The sequence below is a fragment of the Ambystoma mexicanum genome, chromosome 7q (genome assembly GCF_040938575.1).
Source record: "Ambystoma mexicanum isolate Mex_15411 chromosome 7q, UKY_AmexF1_1, whole genome shotgun sequence".
Classification (NCBI taxonomy): Eukaryota; Metazoa; Chordata; class Amphibia; order Caudata; family Ambystomatidae; genus Ambystoma; species Ambystoma mexicanum.
Genome location: NC_090941.1, coordinates 583,907,907 through 583,931,009, shown reverse-complemented (window position 1 = coordinate 583,931,009; position 23,103 = coordinate 583,907,907). Strand labels below are relative to the sequence as shown.

The window sequence follows — 23,103 nt, the reverse complement described above, 5'->3', positions numbered from 1 at the left end:
TCGAAGGTGTCAACAGACCACTCGGATAAACTGATGGGAAACTGGGAATGGCCGATTAGAAACTAGCAAGGGCCAATGAAGGACTTAGAGAAGCTCGTAGAGCTGGTGCTGAAGGACATGGTCAGGAGTTGTGGGAAACCTGTCTTTCAACCGGCAACCACTTGAAGTGTCTGAGTGACCGCAGGAAGGGACGTATGGAGGACAAGGAGGAGCCTATAGGCCAATGAGAGGGCCTGTGGACTACTGGCAGTGGCGGCAGGAGTTTTGTCAGGGGCTGATTGAACACTGGAAACGAAAGAGTGTGCACAGTAATAGACCAGAAAAGCACTTAGAATGGTCTGGGGACCACTCATAGCACTCTAGAGGTCACATGAAAGGGCAGAAGGACCACTGTGTGGGGTCAAAAGATCACTGGCAGGGGATTATTGAGCACTGAGAGGGAATGATGGAAAACTAGGAGAGCCTGACTGGACACTGGGAACATTCTCAACCACAGTAACTTGGGGAAACAATCTGGGTTCTAAAATTGGCAGTTTGTTGTTTCTGCGCACATGGGCCAACTCCCTGACTAGTTATTGTTTTTGCCATGTACTTATTCGGAGAAGAATCCTGCAACCTGCCAATGTTTGCTAGTGGCTGCGACTAAATCTTCAAGATTGGATTATAGTGATGTCCTCCACCTGCGCGTGCCTGCGTACCTGATCAAAGAGCTGCATGCAATCCAGAATAGAGCAGCCATACTCATCACAGTGTCAACATACCACTCCCATTCTTAGACAACTTCCCTTTAAGGCTCAGTAAGACACTGAATTACTCATTCAGCCTAAAACAGCCAAGGCCTGCTTGAATAATACAGTGTGGCACTACTCTCCACCACAGTCCCTTTTAATCCATCAGCAGTCTCCTTCGTCCAATCCAGAAATTCTGCAAGAAGAGATCAGGTAGCACAACCTTCTCTGTGGGCGTCCCATAACTCTAGAGCTCCTTGCCACTTCACATCCCAGCCTTGGAAAATAACGTCCTCTTTAGGAAGGGGCTGAAGATTCGTTTTTCTCATTAGCCTCACTCGGTGGTTAGGTGTAAGTGCTAGGAGACCCTTCTTTTTTCAAGCCGTATTGTATTGTATTGTATTGTTTATTTATTTATAGAGCGCAATGGGTGCCACCGCGCACACCGCCCATTCAAATCAAATGATAAGGTACCACTAGGAGTGTTTGAGAGATGAAGCAGTGGACCACTGACACTGAAGGGACCACATACAGGGACTAAGGGTGCACAGAAAGGGGATTATAGACCACTGGAAATGGTCTATGGAGCACTGGGAATTGCTGATGGAGCATTGCGAGCATTCAAGGGGTTCATGGGGGGGGTTTGAGGGGTGATAAGAGGGCAGGGGATGATTGAAAGAGGCTTAGGGTATACTGGCAGAGGTTCTAGGGTGAAAAGGCATGGGCTGATGGCAGAAACTGAGGCACCAATGGAGGGTGTGGGGTGACCGAGAAGATCCTCTGTTTGGGGGTGGGGAGCCAGTGGGAAGAACAAAGGGGATATTTATAGGGACTGAGGGACGGACCACTGGCAGGGGCAAATAGACTATTATGAGTAGCTGGGGGTGACTGAAAGGGGCTTTGGCACAATTGAGTGGGCCAGGTTAGGCAATGGGAGGACCTGTGGGAGGACTATTTGGATGGATTGAGAAACCCTTGGAAGGGACTGTGTGACCGCTGAGAAGAACTGAGGGACCGCTGGGAATTTCTAAAGGTGCTCTGGCATGCAGGTGGCATGAGAGCATTGGAAATGCTAGGAGCTATGTGAGCATTGGTATTGACTGAGGAACCACTTCTAAGAACCAAGGAAGATGTGGCAAGGACAAAACGAGAAATGTGAGGGGTATGCAAGAGCCAAGATTAGTATAAAAGACCTAAACATGGATGCAAAAGAAATCGAGCATACGCTGGTCTAATCTGAAGTAAGCACTTCTTCTCAGAGTAGCTGATTGGCATCAGACCCATATGGGAATATCATCGGAAAAGGTCTGTTGGAGAGCTAACTCTCTCTCCCTGCGCAGACCTAAAAATAAGAGCACAGAGTAGTGTTTTGGAATATTAAAGGATTTGAACTGGTTGAATGGCTTCACTACATGCATTCAGGAAGTGCATTTGCCAAGTGATGGGTTGGGCGATGGTTACCACTCCACAGCAAGGAAGAACAATCCTGTGCCCATTATGTAAATCTCTTCAAATGAAATGCATTCCCAGGCTGTTGACGGCATTGGCGTATCAGGTGAAATAATCTTTCAGATGGCAGTGGAAGAAACTCACGCCTATTAATGGTAATGCCCCCACTCCATGCGGTTGAAGGTTATGTTAGGCCGGACCAATTAGCATTTGTGGTGAATGAAAAAAGATAATTGAGTCTCAGGAACTCCAGGGTCAGTTTAATGCACACAATAGTCAGCACATGCTTGCTGGGCTTGGTCTCTGTTGCATCTGGTGCCTGTGTAACCCTGATATGTTGGAATGTTCACGTTGCTCCGTTTTTGCTATGCTGCCTACATACTAGGTGCATTTATGTCAATGTATCACACGTCTGCGTTGGCGTCCCTCACCGCAACCGAATTCTAAGTAAACAAGTATTTAGATTGACGCTATCTTTCTTTCCTTTGCCTGCATCAATTACCAGTATGCATCAATAAAATACATTCGCATGAGCAAAATCAAAATGGAATTCAAAACAGGACTTGCGAGATGCTATGCAGTATCTTACTGAGGGCAACATCCCCAAATCATAGAAGAACCTATAAGACAAGCTTCTTTCCTGTTAGCTGGCACTATGTGCCTCATTAACGGTGCTACTGGCGGGTTGCCGCTGGACTTGCAAGATTTAGTGCAACTGGATTGCCGGTAACACTGGGGGATTACAACCCCGGCGTTCCGGAAAGTCAGGCGCCGGTAAAGTGTAAATCCCCATTCCCATTTGAGTCCCATAGCACAGAAGCTCTGGCACCACCCTGGCAGGTGTGACAGTACCCTCCCACAGTGTCGTACGGTGCCGGTCCGGTAACAACAGTGCTGGTAGGCTTACTGGCACCGTTGTTACCAGACCGGCACAGTCCGAATGAGACCCGGTGTATCAGTAGACAAATGCATCCACCAACAGCATCTCCCTTTGTCCTCGTGGTCACAGGTTTGAATCCTGCAGATCTAGTCAGCCCTTGATGAAATGAGCACTGTGGGTAACAATAAAACATATGGTGCTAAGATCCCCAGTGCTGTGAATGAAGGCTCTATAAATACACCTCAATGACATTTCAAAAGAATCAAACGAACATCTTTAACTTACTTGATGCCCCAGGTAAGTGTGAGAATTCCAGTTAAAGAGAGCAGGGTAATCTTCTACATTTTGCAAGGTTCACTCTGTGCAGCTTTACTGATTTTCTAACAGGGTTTTTACCTCCGAACAGAAAGGTGGTATTCAGTACGCAATTAGCAAAATAAAAATAGGGAAGGCAATGGATCTGTATGGCCTCTCAATGGATTTAATTTTCCCTTCACTATATCCATGACACTGTTCCAGTATGTCTTTCTAACTCAGCCCCCATGTATTTAGCCAACAAATTCTTCATGAACCAATCTAACAGACCCATGAGCTCAGCATACTCTCACCTACTCTCCATCCTCAGATTCAAGTTACAGAAAGCTGGAGCTAGTAGCTTCCCAGTGGTAGCAGCCAAACACTGGAACACATTACCAGTCGCATTAAGGTCAGAATCCTCCTTCTGGACCTTCTGCAAACACCTGAAAACGTGGCTGTTCACACGCGAACTGTTAAGATAATCCTCTTTCAGCAATCCCAACCTTATGAACAGCCTAAATTAATACTGCAACCTAAAATGTATCATGTACGGTACTATTCTATGTATATACGTAACCAGGTAATTCCTTTGTTTCACTACTATCAAGAACAGGGCCCAGATGCCTCTGGGTTTGGTGTGCTATACAAATATCTAAATAAATAAATAAATAGGTAGATAGCAGGGCTACTATACGCTCTTTATCAGGAGCATTCCATTTTTACAAAGAGTTAGTCAACCGTTTGGAGCCACTTCCAATACCCCTTATAGGGGAGGGGGAGGTAACAGGTAACCTATAGCACTGTTGCGCTCAGTCACCTTTTAGCAAAGGGTCCTAATTCTTATATTAACGATGCAAATAAAGGTATTGAGCTTAGGTCCTACATAGAGATATTCAGTGTGCAACTTTTAATACAATATTGATATACAAGGTTTTTGTCAACCACACCTAACGCAGCAGTGCATCTTTTAATACAATATTGTTATACAAAGTTTTTGTCAACCACAACACAGCCGACACGTTTCAACCCACATGGGTCTTTATCAAATTATGCTGACAACAGTAAAAATCGCCAATCTAGCACAAACCTAGAGAAATCCTCTTGTGGTTTTGCAACTGTAGCACTCACCCACATGTTTTTATTTCATTTTAATTAGTCAGTTGAGGTGTAGGTCCTGGTATCTCCACATCTAAACCAACTACAAGGCCCGCCAAAAACCCTCCGATCTATCTCACCTATGAAACCCAAACACCACAAGTCAGGAACAGAATAGACAACTCAGAAATAACTATCCAGCAATGGACTAATTCTTTGGAAGAGCTGAAACAAATCCAAAATCATTATGGGTTTAAGAGAGTGACTAAGAAGCTACCCTTGAAAGCATCGCTGGAAGCAATCTAAGATCTAGAATACCAATAAAGAATAGCACAGTGATAGGTTAGCATTTATTTGCATCCAGGATAGGGTCCATGGGCCCGTAGTGGAATGTAGTACCCCTGCTTTTAACCGTGTACTCCTTGCATTTTATGTTGCTGCTCCATGTTTACCATCTCTGTTACCTTCCTGGATGTGCCTTGAAGCAAAACTGATCATTTTGTGTGTGGCTCAACTATGTACAGATCACAATAAATTAAATAAATCTGTTTTGGGCGCAAGTGCTGAGTGTCTTCAGATGTTCGGTGCCACGTTCTCTGCATGGCATCATCACAATAATAACAACACTATTCAGATCCCACTCCCACAGTCACTGAAGCTGTTCCTAATGGTAACCGTTGAAATCTAGATCATCACACCACACCATACCGGAAGACCGCTCTCAGTCTTCTTTGCAGCATGTCAGAATGTGGCATGCCAGCCAGAGGGATTCACAACTGACTTACTCATGGATTTACAGAAATGGCAAACCAACATCATTGCCAGTCCTCTCATGAGCATATCATTTGTTGGCTCACATTACCCAACTGCTTTAAGCTGGGGCCAATGGGGTTTATCACTTATTGGGCGGTAGCCCTTAAATGCAGTGGTAACGGTATTACTGCTGCATTTAAAGGCTGGCCCTATTACGAGTCTGGCAGCATTACCCCAAGCTCTGAACTGGGGGTAAAAATGCTGATATAATTCCCATTTTCTGTGAAATTACCGCCAACGGTATTAGGGTGCAGTCATTGTACCAAAAATGCCCCATCGGGTCCAATGGAACCAGTGGGGAATGGGGAGTTACCGCTACTGCAGAACCCATGATCCAGCAGTAATACCACCGGACCGGTTAGCAGTAGCACTATTGGCCCGGTTGGTATTCCGGCCATTATACCGCCGGGATACTGCCCAACTCGTGATGAGGCCTAATGTATTTTTCAATTTGATTTGCAGAACTCACTTGATTAAACTAGTAGTTCACCACTAATCCAGTAAAATAGTACAGCAAATTAAGCGCTAGTCTCAGAGATTGCGTGCAATCTGCAGTCACAGATTTGAATCCCTCACCTCTCCGCCCCCCCCTTCTTCACCCTTTTCGCTGTTTTGGGGTAGACTGAGTTAGGTATTAATAACACAGATCTGAAAATAATCCCATGCAGTCTTCTGATTTCCCAAAATGCAGATTTACCGTGCCTTTTCACCACTCATAATCCCTCAGTGATTTTGCTGGACCGAGTGGCAGGAATGGTCAATGATGTTGGGCGGTCATTTCATGGGATTGCTGTGAAATTACCGCCAAACCCGTAATGAGGCCCTAGGCTTTTCCACGACATATTACTTCCACTTTATTTGATTATTGTGTTTCTAACATTCTTTACCACGTGCGCTCCTATCCTAGTAAAAGAGAAATCTGGTTTTGAGGACCAGAAATGGGAGAGGTGGGATCGTGATGTCTCCAGTGAACTGGCTGATCTGCAGGAATTGGCTATGGTGCAACAGACTGACTTCAAGGAAATGTGTCTGGTCACCAGGGAGGCCCGGAAGAATGCGCCCATCTACAGCTGGAGCTCATCCCCCACCGACAAACTCTTCACGAGTTCTGAGATCCGCAATATCAAGCCTTGTTTGGGCACCAAGACTCAAACAGTGGCATCACGTTGGGCCTGGAGGGGCAGGACCATTAAGGTTTGGGTCTCTGACTTATAAACATCCTCCCAGCAGCATTGCTTGTTGAGAAGTGGGCGGCCATGCCATGTTTAGTGGAGTTTTGAAAACTGAGTTGCTCTGCTATTCCCCTGGCTGCAGTGTTCAAAGTGGGCGGGAGCGGTGCTTCTCTACTTTTTGTAATGAAGTTTTATCGTTCCTATAATTTTTAAAACATTTTTTTTTTTTAAAGAAACAGTTCTGGAATGGTTTCGTTTTAAAATAAAAGTGTAGCAAAAAGTTCGAACGATCCCTTTGGGGGTTTGTATAGTGCATGGGAGTGGGCACAGCGATGAGGAGCGGGGGAAGGGCAGCAGGGAACATAGTTCCATGTTTCTTCTCCACACTCCGCCCTCTGCCTGGCTGCTTATGGCTCCCGATCTATCGCTACCCTACATTGTCCTTCTTATCTGTAGTCATGGAAACTGTGCATTTATTAACATACTATACCCACCGCATTAGAAGAGTGACGATAAGGAGTGCATCTCACATTCGTATCTGCTAACCTGCTCATGGCAAGGGCATATTTGCTCTAAAAACCCATGTTGATGGATTGTACACTACACCTGGCTTTGTCAAGTGGTAATGAGCCAGTGTTAAAAGATATTAATGATAATTGTAAAATGGCATTGTCAACATCTATCGATCCTGCTTCTTTGAATTTGTAAAGCTGCACCAATATATGCATACACAGGTGTGCGGATTTCGATATAGTGTGCACAAAAGATCTGGCAAGTACTTTCTACAGAATGTGCTCCCATTTGTACTTTTCCCATCTAGTCTTCATGACAGCTCCAGCGCTTTCGCGTTCTTTCTCTAGGTAGATTCTCAACACGCAGCAGTGGGCCATGTAGTTTAGAACTAAGACGCTGATGTCATGTGGCATTTGTGAAGTGCCTAATTGTACTTTGGGTGGCCTCTATGCACTAATGATTAGGAAATCCGCGGATCAGGAGGGTGTCGCCCACCATACCTTTACATAATCAAGCAGTATGTTAGACAACAGAGACATTTGCATTAGCAAAGATTAGTCAGCCCTGACATTAGCAATATGGATAACTACTATGCACCAGGTTGAGATCCCCTGTGTGCTCGCCTATGTTCTGGTTATTATAAGTGGTTGGAAAGAAACATTGTTCGATAGTCATTCACTGATGCTCTGTGTGAAGGTGAAGTGTCAGAGGTAAAATCTGCTGTTGCATCTAACTGGGCTCTATATATGTAGGACAATAATAAAATGCAGTGCAATGCACAACATAACACCCATTGCACAATGTTGCCTAACATAGCGTAGTTACATAGCATAACATGGCATTGAATATCATGACGTAGCACAGCAACAGAATGGTGAAACAAAACAAACATAGCACAGCGTCCTAGCTTACTGACACAATACAGCATGACAAGATCTAGCAGCATATCTTAACTCTGCCATTTAAAATAACATAACGACTAAGCATAAAATAGCAATACAGAATTACAGCATCACCTTGCATAGCAGCATACCATGAAACGTAACATTTCTTTTAACAGTGAGGCTGTGTACATTCAGTACACACTGCAAAACGTTGCACGTTCAAGTATGTGTTATAGACTTGCTAAGGAATGTTATTTCACTGAAATGCAGCGGAAGTGACATCACACAACCCTTAACCTCTGACATCACAGGAAGTGGTGCCATTTGACCCCACCCCAAAGTGAGATCACAGGAAGCGATGGAACACAACCTTTCACTCCTTGACAAAACAGGAAGTGGCATCACATAGCATTATTCCTAAGTACACTACGAAAAATATGGTTGCAATAGCATTGTACTGTGATATACATCTCATACAAGAATGGATCACCATAGGCATTATTAATATCAGTGAGTATAAGCAGATGTCCAAGGTCAAACGATAATGAGTCTGAGTTGGCCTTGCAGAGGTTCGAACCTGCAAGCTGCAGGTCACGTACACATCGCAGTAGCAAGTGCTCAACCCCCTGAGCTATATTACCAACTATAGCTAGCTCACTGGCTACAGTAAAATAAGCAATTACATGTCTGAAGGTTCTCAAAGTCAGAAAGCAAATTACACCCTGTAGTGGATACCATTAAACTGGTAACTGAGATTTAACAGCAGGCCAGTTTGTCTGCAGGTCTGGTGCAAAGTTGGCCACATGTCGAGCCTGCGTGGATTTACTTTTCAGGCTCCATAGGTTGGCAAAATACATAACATTGGGAGGGTTCATAACTGTGTATTAAAGAATTTAGAGTAGCTCTGGGAAAGCGGCACACTCACACTGCATCCCACACTCTGGACACTCATTACCTCCTACATGCAAACAAACATCCCAAACAGCATGCCAGGGAGATAGGAAAGATACACATTACAACAAAGCATTCGTTGTGGCACAATGAAATCAAGGTTCACTGCTTTGCCATGGTCAAACGTTTCTATACTGTACACAAGCTTTTAGGCACAAGGATTTTGTCAAGTGACTGAGGACAGAGAGATGGAATGTCTTGTGATGATCATAACGGAGACAACAGCAGAAAAAAACATGCTATAACTGCAACTTGCGAAAAATAAAGTACATAGGGCCTTATTCACAGAAGCGTTTTATAATGGCACAGTCCCATAGGAAAACACTCTCTAAATCAGACCCATAGTCCGATATGGATGCTTATTCTATTCTAAATGCTTTTTGGAGGTTTTTGTCTGCTTTGGGGATTTGTGGTGTGTAAGAACAGAGCTAATCAGTGATTGACTCCCTGAAGTGAGCCTGAAATAAAACTTTAATGACTCTAGCAATTATTGTATTGAATACCAGAAAGACAAATTATTTGTTATTCCTATTCTTTCATATTTAGGGTCAAAGCGCTACACTTATGGAACCCCCCGTTTTTATAAGAAGCCTGAACAAGAAAGCCAGCCACTCTAAAAACAAAGAGTCACAGCCCAGGACATCAATTTGAAAAAGAAAAAAAAATGTAAATCTTTTCTTTTTTTAGGAGTAGCAAGGGAGACCACAGGGGTAGCAAGGGAGGCCTCAGGGGTCGCTCGCAGCCACCCAATGACGTCCTTGGACGTGCTACATCTAACACATTCATTTTAAAGAATTGTTTAGCCGTGTCCTGTCTATTGTTACCAGTTCCATGTTTATTGAACAAACTCCTGTCACTGATTTTGTTCCCCCAATTGGGCCCACCACAATTATCATTCTCCCTGTCCTCCTGTATGGGGGGTTCAACCCCGTCCCACACTTCCTCTGCGCCACACAACCCTCACCCATCCACACCCCTCTGTACACATACTACAAACCAGGCTCGGACTGGCCTATAGGGCAAGAGGGCAATGTCCGAACAAAAAACAAAATGCCGGTTTGGGCCAGTTTTTGCATCAAAGTAGGCCAATGCGTGCCAGTTTGATGAGTTACTTCAATATGCGGCTAGTAGTTTTGACCATTGTTGCTGAATAAATATCTTTAAAATGCACAATTTGCATCACATTTTATCAAAAAACTCCCCCTTGGATACTCCTCAAACAGTCTGTCACAAAAGGAATGAATTGCCATTTGCAACTGTGGACCACATTTTCAATGGTGCCTGAGACAATTTTATACCCCAGTGTGACCCTGCTACAAACCCAATACCTGCAAACAAACAACTCGGACACTGGATGCCACCCTTACGGACACAAGTACAGGGCACATAATAAAGCACACTCAGAAAGCGTGCACGCATATACTGCAGTACTTCCTGGTTCTGCATGCCTCAACAGATGAGCACAAATTCTATCCTATCCCGCTCTCCCTCTTATCCAACCCTACCCACTTTTCTTACAGAGCTACGTGAGCAACTGGAGACCATGCAAATGGCAGCAGTGAGTGGTATAAATAAGCATACTCCCCTCCAGACTGAAAGAAAGCCAGTCCGCTAATTCATTCTTGCTTCCTTCAGCCCTCCACATTATGAATCTCACCATAAGCCTGTTGCCCTGAGTGAAATCATGCTTCTTTGTTTTTAGTGAAAAATAAAGGGCCAGCCTCGAAATAAACTGTATTCTAATTGAATTGGAATCCTCACCACCATTGTCTCTGTTCCCTCTGTTAGGCATTGGCACCATTGACGGCACAGCGGAGAAGGATAAAGACTTCAGGGGGAAGGCTCAGAAGCAGGTGCAGTTCAACCCCGGCCAAACCACAGCCAGCTGGAAAGTGCGGATTCTGGCAGATGGGGAATACGAGCAATCGGAAACCTTTCAGATTGCTCTTTCGGAACCCGTAATGGCCGCCCTGGAGTTCCCGGAGGCGGCCACCGTGGAGATCGTGGACCCCGGAGATGGTAAAGACACCTGTCATTTTCCAGTACTAGCCCTGTGTTTTTAACTGAATGTCAGGTAACACAATTCTGTATAAACAAGCACTGCTGAAAATAGGATTGTTTGAGATCGAGGCCAACACTCTGTTGGTTTATGTTTCAAAGCTTACATTCATTACTGTGGCAGGTTTGCTTTATTCTGCATAACCAAGACTGGCCAAGACCCTGGTTTGCTAATTCCTACCTGTAAAATGGGACAAATCTGTTCGGTGTGTGAGTGCACGCGGGCGTGTGTGTGTGTGTGCGCTTAACTGCCATGGAGTGACTCCGTTTAAATTCTCATTTCAAAACTATCTTAGAATTTAAATATACTCTTTTTTAAATAGCTGAGTGATTCGGCCTCATTGATTTGCTCTGATGCCTCTCTTTTTGAAGAAGGACAAGTGGGTCCTCGGGCCTGCTACTATCAATAGTTAAAGAGCTTGACTGTTGGTATGTCACCACAAAGGCCCATACAGACATTCTTTATGAACCCAACCAAAATGTAAGCTAGCCTGTAGCAAATAAGGACTGCCATCGACTAGCTAATGTGGAGACCTGGGATGACCCTATTCTCTGCGGTTGCAACTCTATAGTCATGAGCTGTTTTCAAATGGACCCAAGTGTCCTTGTGATGAAAATTCTCTCTTCCCGCGCTCTAACAACCCTTGGTATTGTGAGCAAATTGTCCAGTTTCGAAAGTTTGTATCTACCCTTCGGAGGAAGAAAAAAAACTTGGATTGATCCGCTAGCGAATTTCAGTAGGTGCAAATGAGTGAAATTCCGTCCACGAAGCACTTACTTTCAAGAAAGCAAGCAGGAATGCAAGCTTTGGCGCGCAAGCACGCACTACTTCAACAATGCCAGTGTGTGCCCTGCGCTGGGTCTGAAGGCCAGTGCGCAACACGCCGATAAAATGATAGCCGAGTGTAGCTGAGGGGCGAGAACAGATAAAGGAGGCATGTGTCAGAGCGCCCGCCCGCCCTCCCCAACATCTGGCCTTTGCATTTGGACCCCCTCCAGGAGTTCGTGTGAAGTGCGTTGGCCTCACAAAAATCGGATTAAGGCTTCGTAAGAGAAGCAGCTATAACCAACTATTTGCTTTACAAAGTCACGTGCAAGATGAACTTGCGCTGGCGTCTCTACGTTGGCAGTGTGCCGAAGGCGTGCTGTTTGATTGGGCAAAAAGGCAATACATTCAAAGCCTTTTGCTTGGGTCTTCCATAAACATGTAAGGATTACAAATGATAGAACTTCCCATTTGAGCAACAAAGTGCATCTCCACACGCAGTTTAACATGTGATGAGCTTGGAAATCTTTGTGGCAATTTCCTAAGGAATACGTTCTCTTTTGTTGATAATCAATGATAGGTTTATTTAAAGGGAAGAAGATAAAATAGAAACACATAATGTCACACTATTTAAGAGGTTACATATACATTTAATAAGATACTTGACAAGAGGGCAGAGCTGTTGAAGAAGGGCCTGACCTGTCCTGGTTTTATTTATTCATTTATTTATTTAATAGTTTTTTTTATAATGCACCTAATCCCATACTACAGTTCGGTTTCTAAGCAGGGATCCAGGATTCGAACCTCTGTTGCTCTGGGTGGTCTTGCTTCCAAGACCAGCGCGTTGCCCCTGTGCCATCCTCTGTTCATGAAAGCTAAAGGAACTGTCCGCTGCTGAGCACCGTCTTTGGGTGGTCGGCCTTGCAGTACATTATGCTCTAGGTTAAGTATTGGACCATTGCAGGGCCTCACACACATATTTTTAGGTGACCCTTGAAATACAAACCAGGAGTCCCATGGCTCTCAATTTCTCGTGGGAGACCAATTACAGTCATGTCAGATGAGTTCTCTGTAACCCGTGCCATGAGAACCTGTCTGTGGTTCCCGGGGTAGTCCTTGGTAGTTGCTTCCACCCGCAGATGTCGACTGGGTCTGAGAGTAGTGGGGCTTTGCAGTCCCCTCCCTCTACCATTGGCCTCTATTGACTGAAGTGAACCTTCTGCTCCCTCTGCAACAAGCTTTTCCTGGCCTGCTGGTTCTCGGACCCTGATCTGGAACTCCTCCTGGGCCTCCCATGTGGCATTCCCTCCGACTGACTGCCCATCCTTCTGCACCTGTGGGGTAAAACAAAGCAATTTTTGCCCTGGTGCTTTTAATATGCCAAACTGCACTTGTCAAAGTGCAATGGTTTTTTAACGTGTCCCATTGGTTTTAAAAATAGGGAAAATTTGGCCCTAGTGCTAATACCGTGCAAACTTTGCACTTGCACCAGTGCAAAGGTTCTGTAATCTGGCCCCAGAGCTGTGAAAGGAAAAAAGTCCTGTCGAAAGCCTTGAAAGAGATTTTGCAGGCAGCAAGAGCAAAGGATAATACAATCATTTTGGCAGCTGGTGTCGTGGGGAATAAGGGACTTACCCCTGCATTTGGAATGCGCTGCATCGGGTGATATACGGGTGGATCATGGGTCTACTTTCTGTGGAGCGAAGGATCTGATTCCAAAAGGGAAAGCTAGAAATAAAAGCTACGTAGGAACCTAGGTCCCCCAGTCTAAGAGGTGTGTGATGACATAGGCGCCAGGCCCATATAAGATCTCAGATGATCTCTTCAAACACTGAGTAGATAAATTGGGCCTCTGGTACTCGGGATAAATGGGTTTTTCAACAACCACTGTGATGCCCGCTTCATACAAAACCTCACCGAAGGTACCAGTACGTGAATAAGAAGAGAGGCCATCTAGGGAATTGCCATCCCATATCCTTTTTCGATGGCTCAGAAAAATATTGGGGACAATGCTGTGAGGGAGAATCCATGTTTGATGGGACAAGAGTAAGACCTTGGAGGGGGCCGGCCAGGCTGGCTTTACATCCAATCAAAGCTTTATAGATCAAGGGTTCAGAGTTCAACCGACTATGGAAAACTATGCATTATTAAAGAAATCCTGCCTTTTTTTTAACTTTCAGATTTGGAAGGAGGCTTTGGCCTGGTAAACAGGGATTTATTATGGACATCCCTCAGGGTGAAGAGAAGGGATGAGCGGTATGTGCTGTCCACTCTTTCGGCACTCAGTGATTGGACAGAAAGGGGCGCTCACAGCATGGTTCATGGTGGATAGGGGAGGCAAGGATTCCTCCTGGCCTGTACTTCATTCAGTCTCTTCATAACAATTTGGAGACCTTTATCATAGGGCAGAGACAGGATGTTCTGTCCTGTAGGTAAGGGGCCAGCGGGGTCTGGTCCTGATTCTGGCGGATGATGCAGTTTGGGTCATATGCGCAGAGGGTCTTTTTTAAGTAAAATTTGAGGCGGGATCCCAGGCTGTGAAAGCTGCGACCAAATTAGCCCACATAGATGAGGGAACCTTAAGGTTCCGTTGGGGGCTTGGAGGGCGCTGAAAGTTTCACACAGGGTGCAGATGGGAAGCTTGACTTTATCAGATTTGGCAAGTGGTGAATCTGCAGACGGAAATTTCAGTTTGGTTATTTATTTGTTTTGGTTCACATTTCAGGCCTGATTCATGGAAGTGTTTATAACGGTGCAATCCCATAGGAAAACCTTCTGTCACGTCTTCACGTCTGCATCTTATTTTTCTAACTTCCCTGGCTTTGCGCTCTGTGTCTTTGGGATTTCTGGTGAAAGGAATGGTAGTCACAAACTGTGTGCCGCAGATTTGTTTCTTTGGGAATCACCAGGCATGCGAAATTTGCAGCTGGTAACAGGCGCAATTTGCGCCTAGCACACTTTTCACCCGCAAATTGATTTTTTGGAGCATTGGACCTTTATGTAAGGTGAGCAAAGACACTCGCGCTAACAATCCAATGAATATTGTGAGTCTAGAGTGAGTCCTTCTTGCCACGTTTGATAGCTTAGGTGTGGGGGGAACGCCCCTGCATTCGGCTGGTGCAGATCCGTACTTTACGGAGGTGAGAACAGCGCAGTTGATCGCCACGCGTGGGATGCGCATATCTGGAGACGTGCTTGGAAAATCCCCAGCGCCTTCCTTTCCGCATTTGGGCTGGCGCGCTGCGAGGAGAAGCCCACGGGGGGGGGGGGGGGGGTGGGGGTTTTGCGTGCTCTCTACAACAGATGCGCCAGCAGTAAATAGTCTGATAAGAGGTGGGATTCCACAGCACATGAAAGAGCCGTCTACTCTGTGTAGGCCTGAAGAGATGATAGCCTGGCTGGGGGCCAGTGCCTTTGAACACATGCTTCTAAGGGCTCCGAAGGGATTAGCTGCACTCAGCAAGCCTGGGCCTTAGCTATATTGTGGTTACAAAAAAGTAAAGGCAAAGTTAGAGGCGGCTACAACGAAATTCCCCTTAGAAAGATACCTAAATTATAAAACATTAGCAACAATAACAGCAACACAATAACAAGACTAATAATACAGTTAAAAGACATTAGGGTAATTCTTGTCATGCTATGTTTTCCTCTGATGGTTGAACATCCCGTTTGACCCAGCATTTTTCAAACCTGCGTTCCTCAGGCTGATCGTCTTCCTGCAGCAGGTGCATTAGCCCAGTGAGCTATCACCCGCTTATACATTGGTGTGGGCACGCAGAGATGGAATGCATTCTCCTGCGAGGTTTAAAGCAAGCAATCCCACATTTTACAAATGTCAAATGAATGCAAATAGTGAGTGGTATCAATTGTGTTGTAGATTGTTTGGGATTATCCGTAAATTGTGTCTAGACGGGTAATGTTGCTGCTGCTTAAACTAGTTGGAAAAAACGCCACAGCATCTAAATAATGGTGGGTTCATGCCCATCAAACCTAGTCGCGTCTTTTTAGTTGTGGCTGTTAGGTGATGCCTCAGCGCCCTTTACACCCCAGAACTATTGGCTTAGGAATGCAGGCAAGAGGGAGCTGGGCTGTGGGAGGGATGGCATAAATGACCTTTTTTGTGTGTTTATCCGGCGCAGAAAGTCTACCTGGAAAGAGAGCGGAAACTCAGAGTGATTGACTTCAGAGTGATGCACGCACTTATGTTCACGTAGAAAAGCAATGGCAGCTTTCAGAGCACAGGATCCGCACTCATCTTTGCCGATGGGGTGCACCCTCCCTTGCTGTGCATGGCACCCGTGGGCACGGGAACACGCCCACACAGATCTGCGCACCCGTTTTGCTCATACAACCCTTGGTGTGCCGTGTGCATGAGTGAAAGAGTTGGGTTGGCTGTCTGAGAAGCCAAAACCAAAGCTCCATTTCCAGCGCTAATGTATGTCTAGCTCTGAGAACATGGTAAATATCGTTGCGCTGATCAAGTCTGTCAATTTCACACCTGGCGTTTGCAGTATTGAGGCAGTCATTGTTCTGTGTGCTTTCCCCCCAGAGTCCACCGTCTTCATTCCTCAGTCCACCTACACCATTGAAGAAGACACGGGCGAACTCTTCATTCCAGTCAGACGCAGTGGGGATGTGAGCCAAGAACTGATGGTCATCTGCTATACTCAACAAGGTAACAAATACATGCACACTCAGCAGCTATAACCTGCACGTACTGTCCCTTTACCCTGTGGGAGGTTCCACGCCTTAGGTCTTTAATCTTTGGCTCTCCAGCGGTTTTGGACCACAACTTGCCTCTGTCCTAGCCAGCATAGTCGATGGCGAGGGATCATGGGAGTCCTAGTCCAAAACATCTGGAGAGCCTCAGGCTGCAGACCCCTGCAGTAGAAGGAAGTACATCTTGAAGGAAGCACTAGATAGAGTACTTCTCATCCGCTGCCTACAAACTCAAAACTAAGGTCATTTCATAGTGGCCATAGAAGCAGGCGTGGTGTTCTCACGGTGGCTACAGGTCATGGGTGTCACTTTCCTCCAACATAGCCCCACATTAGTACCTTGTGATTGAACCGTCAAATATGGTTTTACTTACTTTGAAAAATAAATATATATAAAATATGTTGTCATTCTATTCTGTGGCACCTGGATGGGAGAATGTTCAAAGAATAGATCACCCTGTTCCCCAACTCCATTGTATAATCATTTATAAAGCGGGGACTTAGATTGCAGTACCTACTTAAAAATTATGATTAGATAGGCTTGAAACCTAATTCTGGATGAAGTTATTGCTCCCATTGAAAAACTGATGCTAGTCTAGGCCCTAGTAAATTTATCTCTTGATGTATGCTGAGTGTGTATTGCATATCAGGGTAATTAGTGGGCTATCCTTTTAAAAGGCACCTTCAAGCATACTATGCACAATGTTTCTTTCCAAGGTACATAGTATATATCCTAGTAATTAAGGTGAATGGTGCATGTGGATTAGGATCTGAAAAGGTGCACTGTAAAGCTGCCCATGCCAGTGTGCCATGATAAGCAGAATGACATCGTCTTCTTATATAATAAAGCCACTCGCCTCGCCTTCTTTGAGGCTCTTGAATAAATGGTAATTTACTGCAATGCTTGTTTAGCTGCAACCGGCTATCAGAAAATCACTTATCTCATGGCATGAGAGGTGTACTTGTGGAGTTCAGGTTCGCCTTGAGAGGGATATCCTGAGCTATTGACAGATAACAGATGTTTATTGTCACCCAACTCAATGGTACTCATTGTATCGACCTCACAATGATGAAGGTCCGACACAGACCCTCGTAGTGGATGCATTAGACCACTGAGACACAGATCCATCGTGTCTGTAACTATAGGACTATAGTCCTATGTCGCTTGCAGCCTTAAAAGGTCCACTGTCCATTTGGTGCGAGGGCAGGTGGGTTTTTAGCAATGAAATCAGGAATGTTGTGACAAGTAGAGTTTTTTTCATCTCTCCTATTAAGTGCCTTGACCTCAACATGAAGTAGGTTCCACACAAGGAACTAGTTCATACAAGGGAGCTCATCATCTGCGTAAGCCACAGGATGAGAAGGCGAGGACCTTGGCGCAACTCCTGGGAACTTTCCACGGCAGCATGTATTCTGCTTCACTAGAAAGGTGATAGGCTTACACACAGACGCCTGTGCGGCGCATCAGTCAAAGAACGCACATCTTGCCACCACTCGTGGTGAGACTTGGTTAACTGTTTATGCTCCACTCGCTTCCGTCATCTTCTGGCAAAGCACATCCAGAGTCCACTCAGCTGTATTAGTGCCAAACAAGCATATGCAAATCGTCTGCCAGGAACATCAGAAGGAGCTGGTAAGAGCACCCAATCACCTACGCACCCATGCACCTTCCCAAAAGCAGGCCATGGTCAGGAATCTCACCTAGCGACTGGGCCTCTGTGAGCATCTAGATCGCTTGGGTCTCACGTATGATATTTCATCCTGTAGGTTATTGTTGCCACTTGGAATGTAGGTATATTATTATAAATAGCACTGCGTGCATATATTGTTAGCCTGCCTGCACAGTTTTAAGAGTCCAATTCAAATTAAAAAAATCCTTCATTATCTTAATGAATTACTATAAACAATTGGACGATTGTATAGTAGGCACAGGTTACATATGGGTTAATCCTCGATTCTCTTTTGCTTCATATGCTGTTATGGAGACAGCGCTCACGCCGCCCCCTTATGATGTTGGTAATCGTCATTGGTCTGTTGATGAATCAGACTGCATGACGCCCCCCGGAGACTCCATCTTGGAAGGTTCAGATTCACCAATGAACCCCATACCAATTGTCAGAAGCTTAAGAAAGTACCCCATTTCTTTCCCCATCCCCCAAACAAACCTATTTGAAGCCATCATCTCACTTGGTCAAGGGGGCCAACCACTGTCTTTGGTTAGAAGTCTGTCATGACAATAAATGCAAAATATTTGTATCTTTACATACGTGACCTTTTTTCTATCACCTTTTCTCTCACCTAAGCTGCAGACCAAAGCAATTGTAAGTAAAAATTAGAAAGCCAATGAGTTGTCTCGCCTCAAAGTTTTGCATGAAAAAACGTCACCTTGTTCGCGCTCCTATTCTCCGATATATACCAGACGTCTTGCAGATATAAAATGCAATTTTACAATGTATTCAACAGGAACAGCTGTTGGGACTGTGCCAACTTCTGTGCTGTCCTACTCTGACTACATATCCAGGGCTGAGGACCACAACAGCGTTCTCCGCTTTGACAAAGGGGAGCAGGAGAAAATGTGCCGCGTGGTTATCATCGACGACTCACTGTACGAAGAAGCGGAAACCTTTAACATCACCTTAAGCATGCCGATGGGTGGAAGGATTGGCTCGGAGTTTCCGTCTACCCAAATTACCATACTGCCCGACACCGACGATGGTAAGGACGCATTTATGTTTTTGTAATTCTAAGATAATGACATGGAAAAGCACTTATTGAATTTTAGAGATCACAATCATTCAATATGAAATACACTGATCAAGTGTGTTGACGGGATTCAAAGTTGCTCATTGTTAAATATTGGGAGGTCCTGCCCTCAGGAAGAATATCTAAGTGGGGCAGCCAATAAGGGACGTTATTGCGCTTACACATCATGGCAGCAGAGCCTGATCAGAAGCATCCAGTAAGTCAAACTTAATTACTTTGGACTCACGGCCAACAAGTGGCTTCCTGAGGATGACACTGACATGTTAGTGATTAGCTGGGATTCAGAGCCTGGAGTGGCCAAACAAAATGTATTTGTAAATGTCACTAACTAAAAGCTTGATCCTCATAGCATGGACACAAACACTGTCACTTGGTTAAACACAAACCACTTTTTGTCTTCTGCGAGTGCCTTTCTATGAGTCTTTCTGCAACAATCTCTTTGCCTGATACTGTAAAGTCAGTAAATACTGCCATGAGGCTGTATAACGCAAAGTGTCCATGCCTCTCAATACTATCACTCCCATGTGCCACTCTTGGATCATTTGTAAAGGGTAAACATTTATAAGGTGTGCCAATACAGAGTCAACCATCAAAAGGCATAAATCCAGAACGTTCCCACCTTGATGTTCTCATGAACTCAGTGGTAATTACTAAATGTTCATGAAATGTAAAAAGCTATTGATATATTACACGTCAGGTGCTGATCTCCATGCTCGTAAAAATACCCGGGCAATTTACAGGGAGCACGATTGTATTGCCAAAGGCACATGTGGTTCTAGTCGCATTGAGTCTGTTCCCTGAAACAACTTGCATTCTTTCTATTGTTAACTCAATCAGAAATCCCACCAGCAGCCAACCTGACCATCAATTGCCAAGGCCTACTCACCGCATTTTGCAAAACATAGGACTACCATTACGTCCATCATGCCTGCCACTGAATGAACCCAGAACATAGCTTCTTGTCTGATTTGAAACCCACTTTTTTGCTAAAGCTGACTGAAGTAATGGGCACCACAAGATCAGCCATTTGTGTCAACGACCCATTTGTAGCGCTAGCGTAGGTTTCTTTTCACTGGCACAGCTTGGTGAACCTCTTGTTTACACTGGGTGGCTTCACTGATACCTTGAAGAATGAAAATGGTCATTCCCCTTATTAAGAACATGTCCGTTCATTTCCAGGAAGGCTTGTCTCTGTGTAACTGAGCCATTTTGTGTCTGTCAACCATCGTCCAGTGCGCTTCCTTGATTAAATGAGCATTCTCTCCTTGGCGGTCAATACATTGTCTCCACCTCTGCAAATCCTATGGGTATTACGCTGGACATTTTGAGTTCTTTCATTCCTTTGTCCAGGAAAATAGTACAATCTGCTAACATGCCTACACACTCTAAAGTCTTCAACCCCTTTGATCCAGGCTCTCTCTCATCAACACTGGGGACTCCATAGCCACGTGGCCTTCCCCCAATCCCCTTTGCTCCACTGAAGCCTGCCATTCACTCTGCTGACAGGATGATTGTCGAGGCTGAGAGTCCAGTAAGATTACTTCTAAACTCAAACAACTTCACTGGTTTCTGCTAAGCTCAAGTTGCCTGCTTGTCGCACAAGGATGTACATGCCAGTCATGTGGTGTCTATATTGGTCATCTCTGGCAGCTCTCCAAGTCTTCAATCCCTTTGATCCAGGCTCTCATTTTCATTTACTAATTCAAACAATAGTCCTTTCTCTCATCAACACTGGGAACTCCATAGCCACGTGGCCTTCCCCAATCCCCTTTGCTCCACTGAAGCCTGCCATTCACTCTGCTGACAAATAGCGCCATGACTACCTCCATACTCGGAATGAGGCCCCTAGTGTACTAAACATGTCTTAACCACGTGTTCCCTCTGCCCCTGTACTTATAAGCAACATGTGTGTCCTTACCTCTGTTCCTTGAAAATCAGTCTTGTTAAAAACAAGCGCTGGCAAAGCCAACAGTTGTGGGTGGCTCTTGTATAGGCATTAGGTAGATATTTTAACGGGCTGGTCCTCATTATTGTGTTTTTTTCCTCCCTTATTGATAATTGTTTTTATTTGTTGACGTCTTCTATGGATTTTGCACGATTATGTTTGGTTTTAGGTTGTGTTTCAAATATTTTATATACGTTCTACTCTAAAGAATCCCAAATCACTTTGTGCATTGCCCATACTTAAGAAAGAATTGTGATAAAATAAAAAAATAAATAAACGGCTCATAAATACTGATTTGAATATGTTTATTATGTAAATGACGCCAAAGCTAGTGTTTGGCTCTACAACTGTGAAATATGTACATTTATAATAGAAACATGCTTATATTTTTTCTTGAAAGACACTAATTACTGTGAAAGTACTCTTTAAGGTTTTATTTGTGTCAACTATTTTCCACATGACGACGCTTTAGATGAACCCTTGTTCGCTTGCGCTGGGACTTGCTGGGATATGACACTTGCAAATAAGAAGCTGTTGCTGTTCTCTGAGGTGCTGTTTTGCCCATGCTGTCTTAAACAGCTCCCGACCGTTCCCGCTCACTTCGATAACTGGGTTTACCCAAGCTGTCTTAAACTGACTGGCTGCTCTCCGAATAGGTCATCTTATTTTGCTTAGCAAACGGATGTTTCATGTTGGGTTTTAAAGGCCTACGGCTGTTGTGTGGCGTCTGAAGCTTAGACATCATATGCATATGGCTGGTGCACAGCATAACTGTGGGTTTAACCAGAAATATTTTTATTAAGGAATTTGAGATATCCCTAGTCTCTATTTTGACCCCTCAAATAGGAAATTCTGTCGTGAAATCAATGGAGCTGACATCTGGCCCATCATATCTGAAGCTAAATCACATGTGTTGGTGGAGAATAATTGCTAGATGCTGAGAGTTTTTTTAAGTATGTCTGTGTAATGGGTATCCATCCTTTTCCTCTGTTATTGTTCTGGACTACAACTCCCATTGACCCACGGAGCGAAGTTAAGGATAACAGATCAGGGGAGTCTGTAGTCAAAAACACCTGGGGAGCCACAGTTTGCAGCCCCATTGTCTACATGAAATGTGAGTTTTCAGGTAGGTCTACATGCTGAGTGGCACCACATGTGTGATGGCGAGCCGGCGTGGTGGCAGAAGGTATGGCAGTGGGGCGCGTGGCGCGGCGGCGGGCTCATTTCAATGATAAAGGGGTGCTGATGTGCCCTATTAATATCATTACCTCCTCGTCGGAGCGAGGAGGTTTAAAAAAAAAAAGAAAGTGGCCCATCCTGGCCCCACACCTTTCTGCCCCACCCCCTGTTAACCAGGGGCACGCGGAGAGCGAGGGTGGGCGCCAATTCACCCAGGGCGCTGCTGCCCTTAAGGCCGGCCCTGGCCTTAATGATGGGCTCCGGTGCCGTTGCCCCCGATCTGGCCCACCGTATCAGGTTTTATTGCTATTAGTAGCCCAGGGTTTTAATCTGAAAACTCGGGTTGCTGACCTGAATGTACTTTGTTTGAATTAATGAGCTGTGCACGCAACGTCCCGTTCATGCAAAAAAATACTCACCTAAAATGGTCGCCATGTAGATGGAAGGCGGGGGCTTCATGCAGATCCCCTCTTCAATTTACATTGTGGCCCAGGAGGCTGGAGTGGCAGCAGTAAGAATCAGGTAAGTGGGGTCGAGGGGTGGGGTGGCGTCAAAGGCACCGGGAACTTAAGGGAAGGGGAGAGTGTGAAAAGAAGGTGGGCAAGTGTGGAGCAGCCTTCGAGTTGCTCGGAACGTGAGCTTGGATTGTGGGATACAGCCAGCGATTCGAGCAACCTGATTGGCTGGCTCTCCGGCCCCATGTGCTAATAGGTTATCTATTAACAGTTGCATAGGCTATCACACTATCTTGCCTAATAAATTACAATTGTGTTATTTGATTACTTGCTTTGTATAACCATGTAGCAGGTTTAGTAATGGTACCGTAAACCGAATATAAACTGATGGATAAATACAGGGACTGCTGGAACCATACAGTATATATTATTTATTC

The 23,103-nt window shown here is 45.0% G+C and overlaps 1 protein-coding gene across 1 annotated transcript in view; it reads left to right on the top strand.

Moving 5' to 3' along the window:
• The window catches only part of FREM2 (FRAS1 related extracellular matrix 2), a 796,190-nt gene that overhangs the window by 437,795 nt on the left and 335,292 nt on the right, over nucleotides 1-23,103 (top strand). Inside the window, exons 4-6 of the mRNA XM_069640403.1 lie at nucleotides 10,571-10,801; nucleotides 16,156-16,281; nucleotides 18,788-19,039. Of these exons, the coding sequence (XP_069496504.1) occupies nucleotides 10,571-10,801; nucleotides 16,156-16,281; nucleotides 18,788-19,039 (609 nt within the window). The remainder of the gene's footprint in view (nucleotides 1-10,570; nucleotides 10,802-16,155; nucleotides 16,282-18,787; nucleotides 19,040-23,103) is intronic.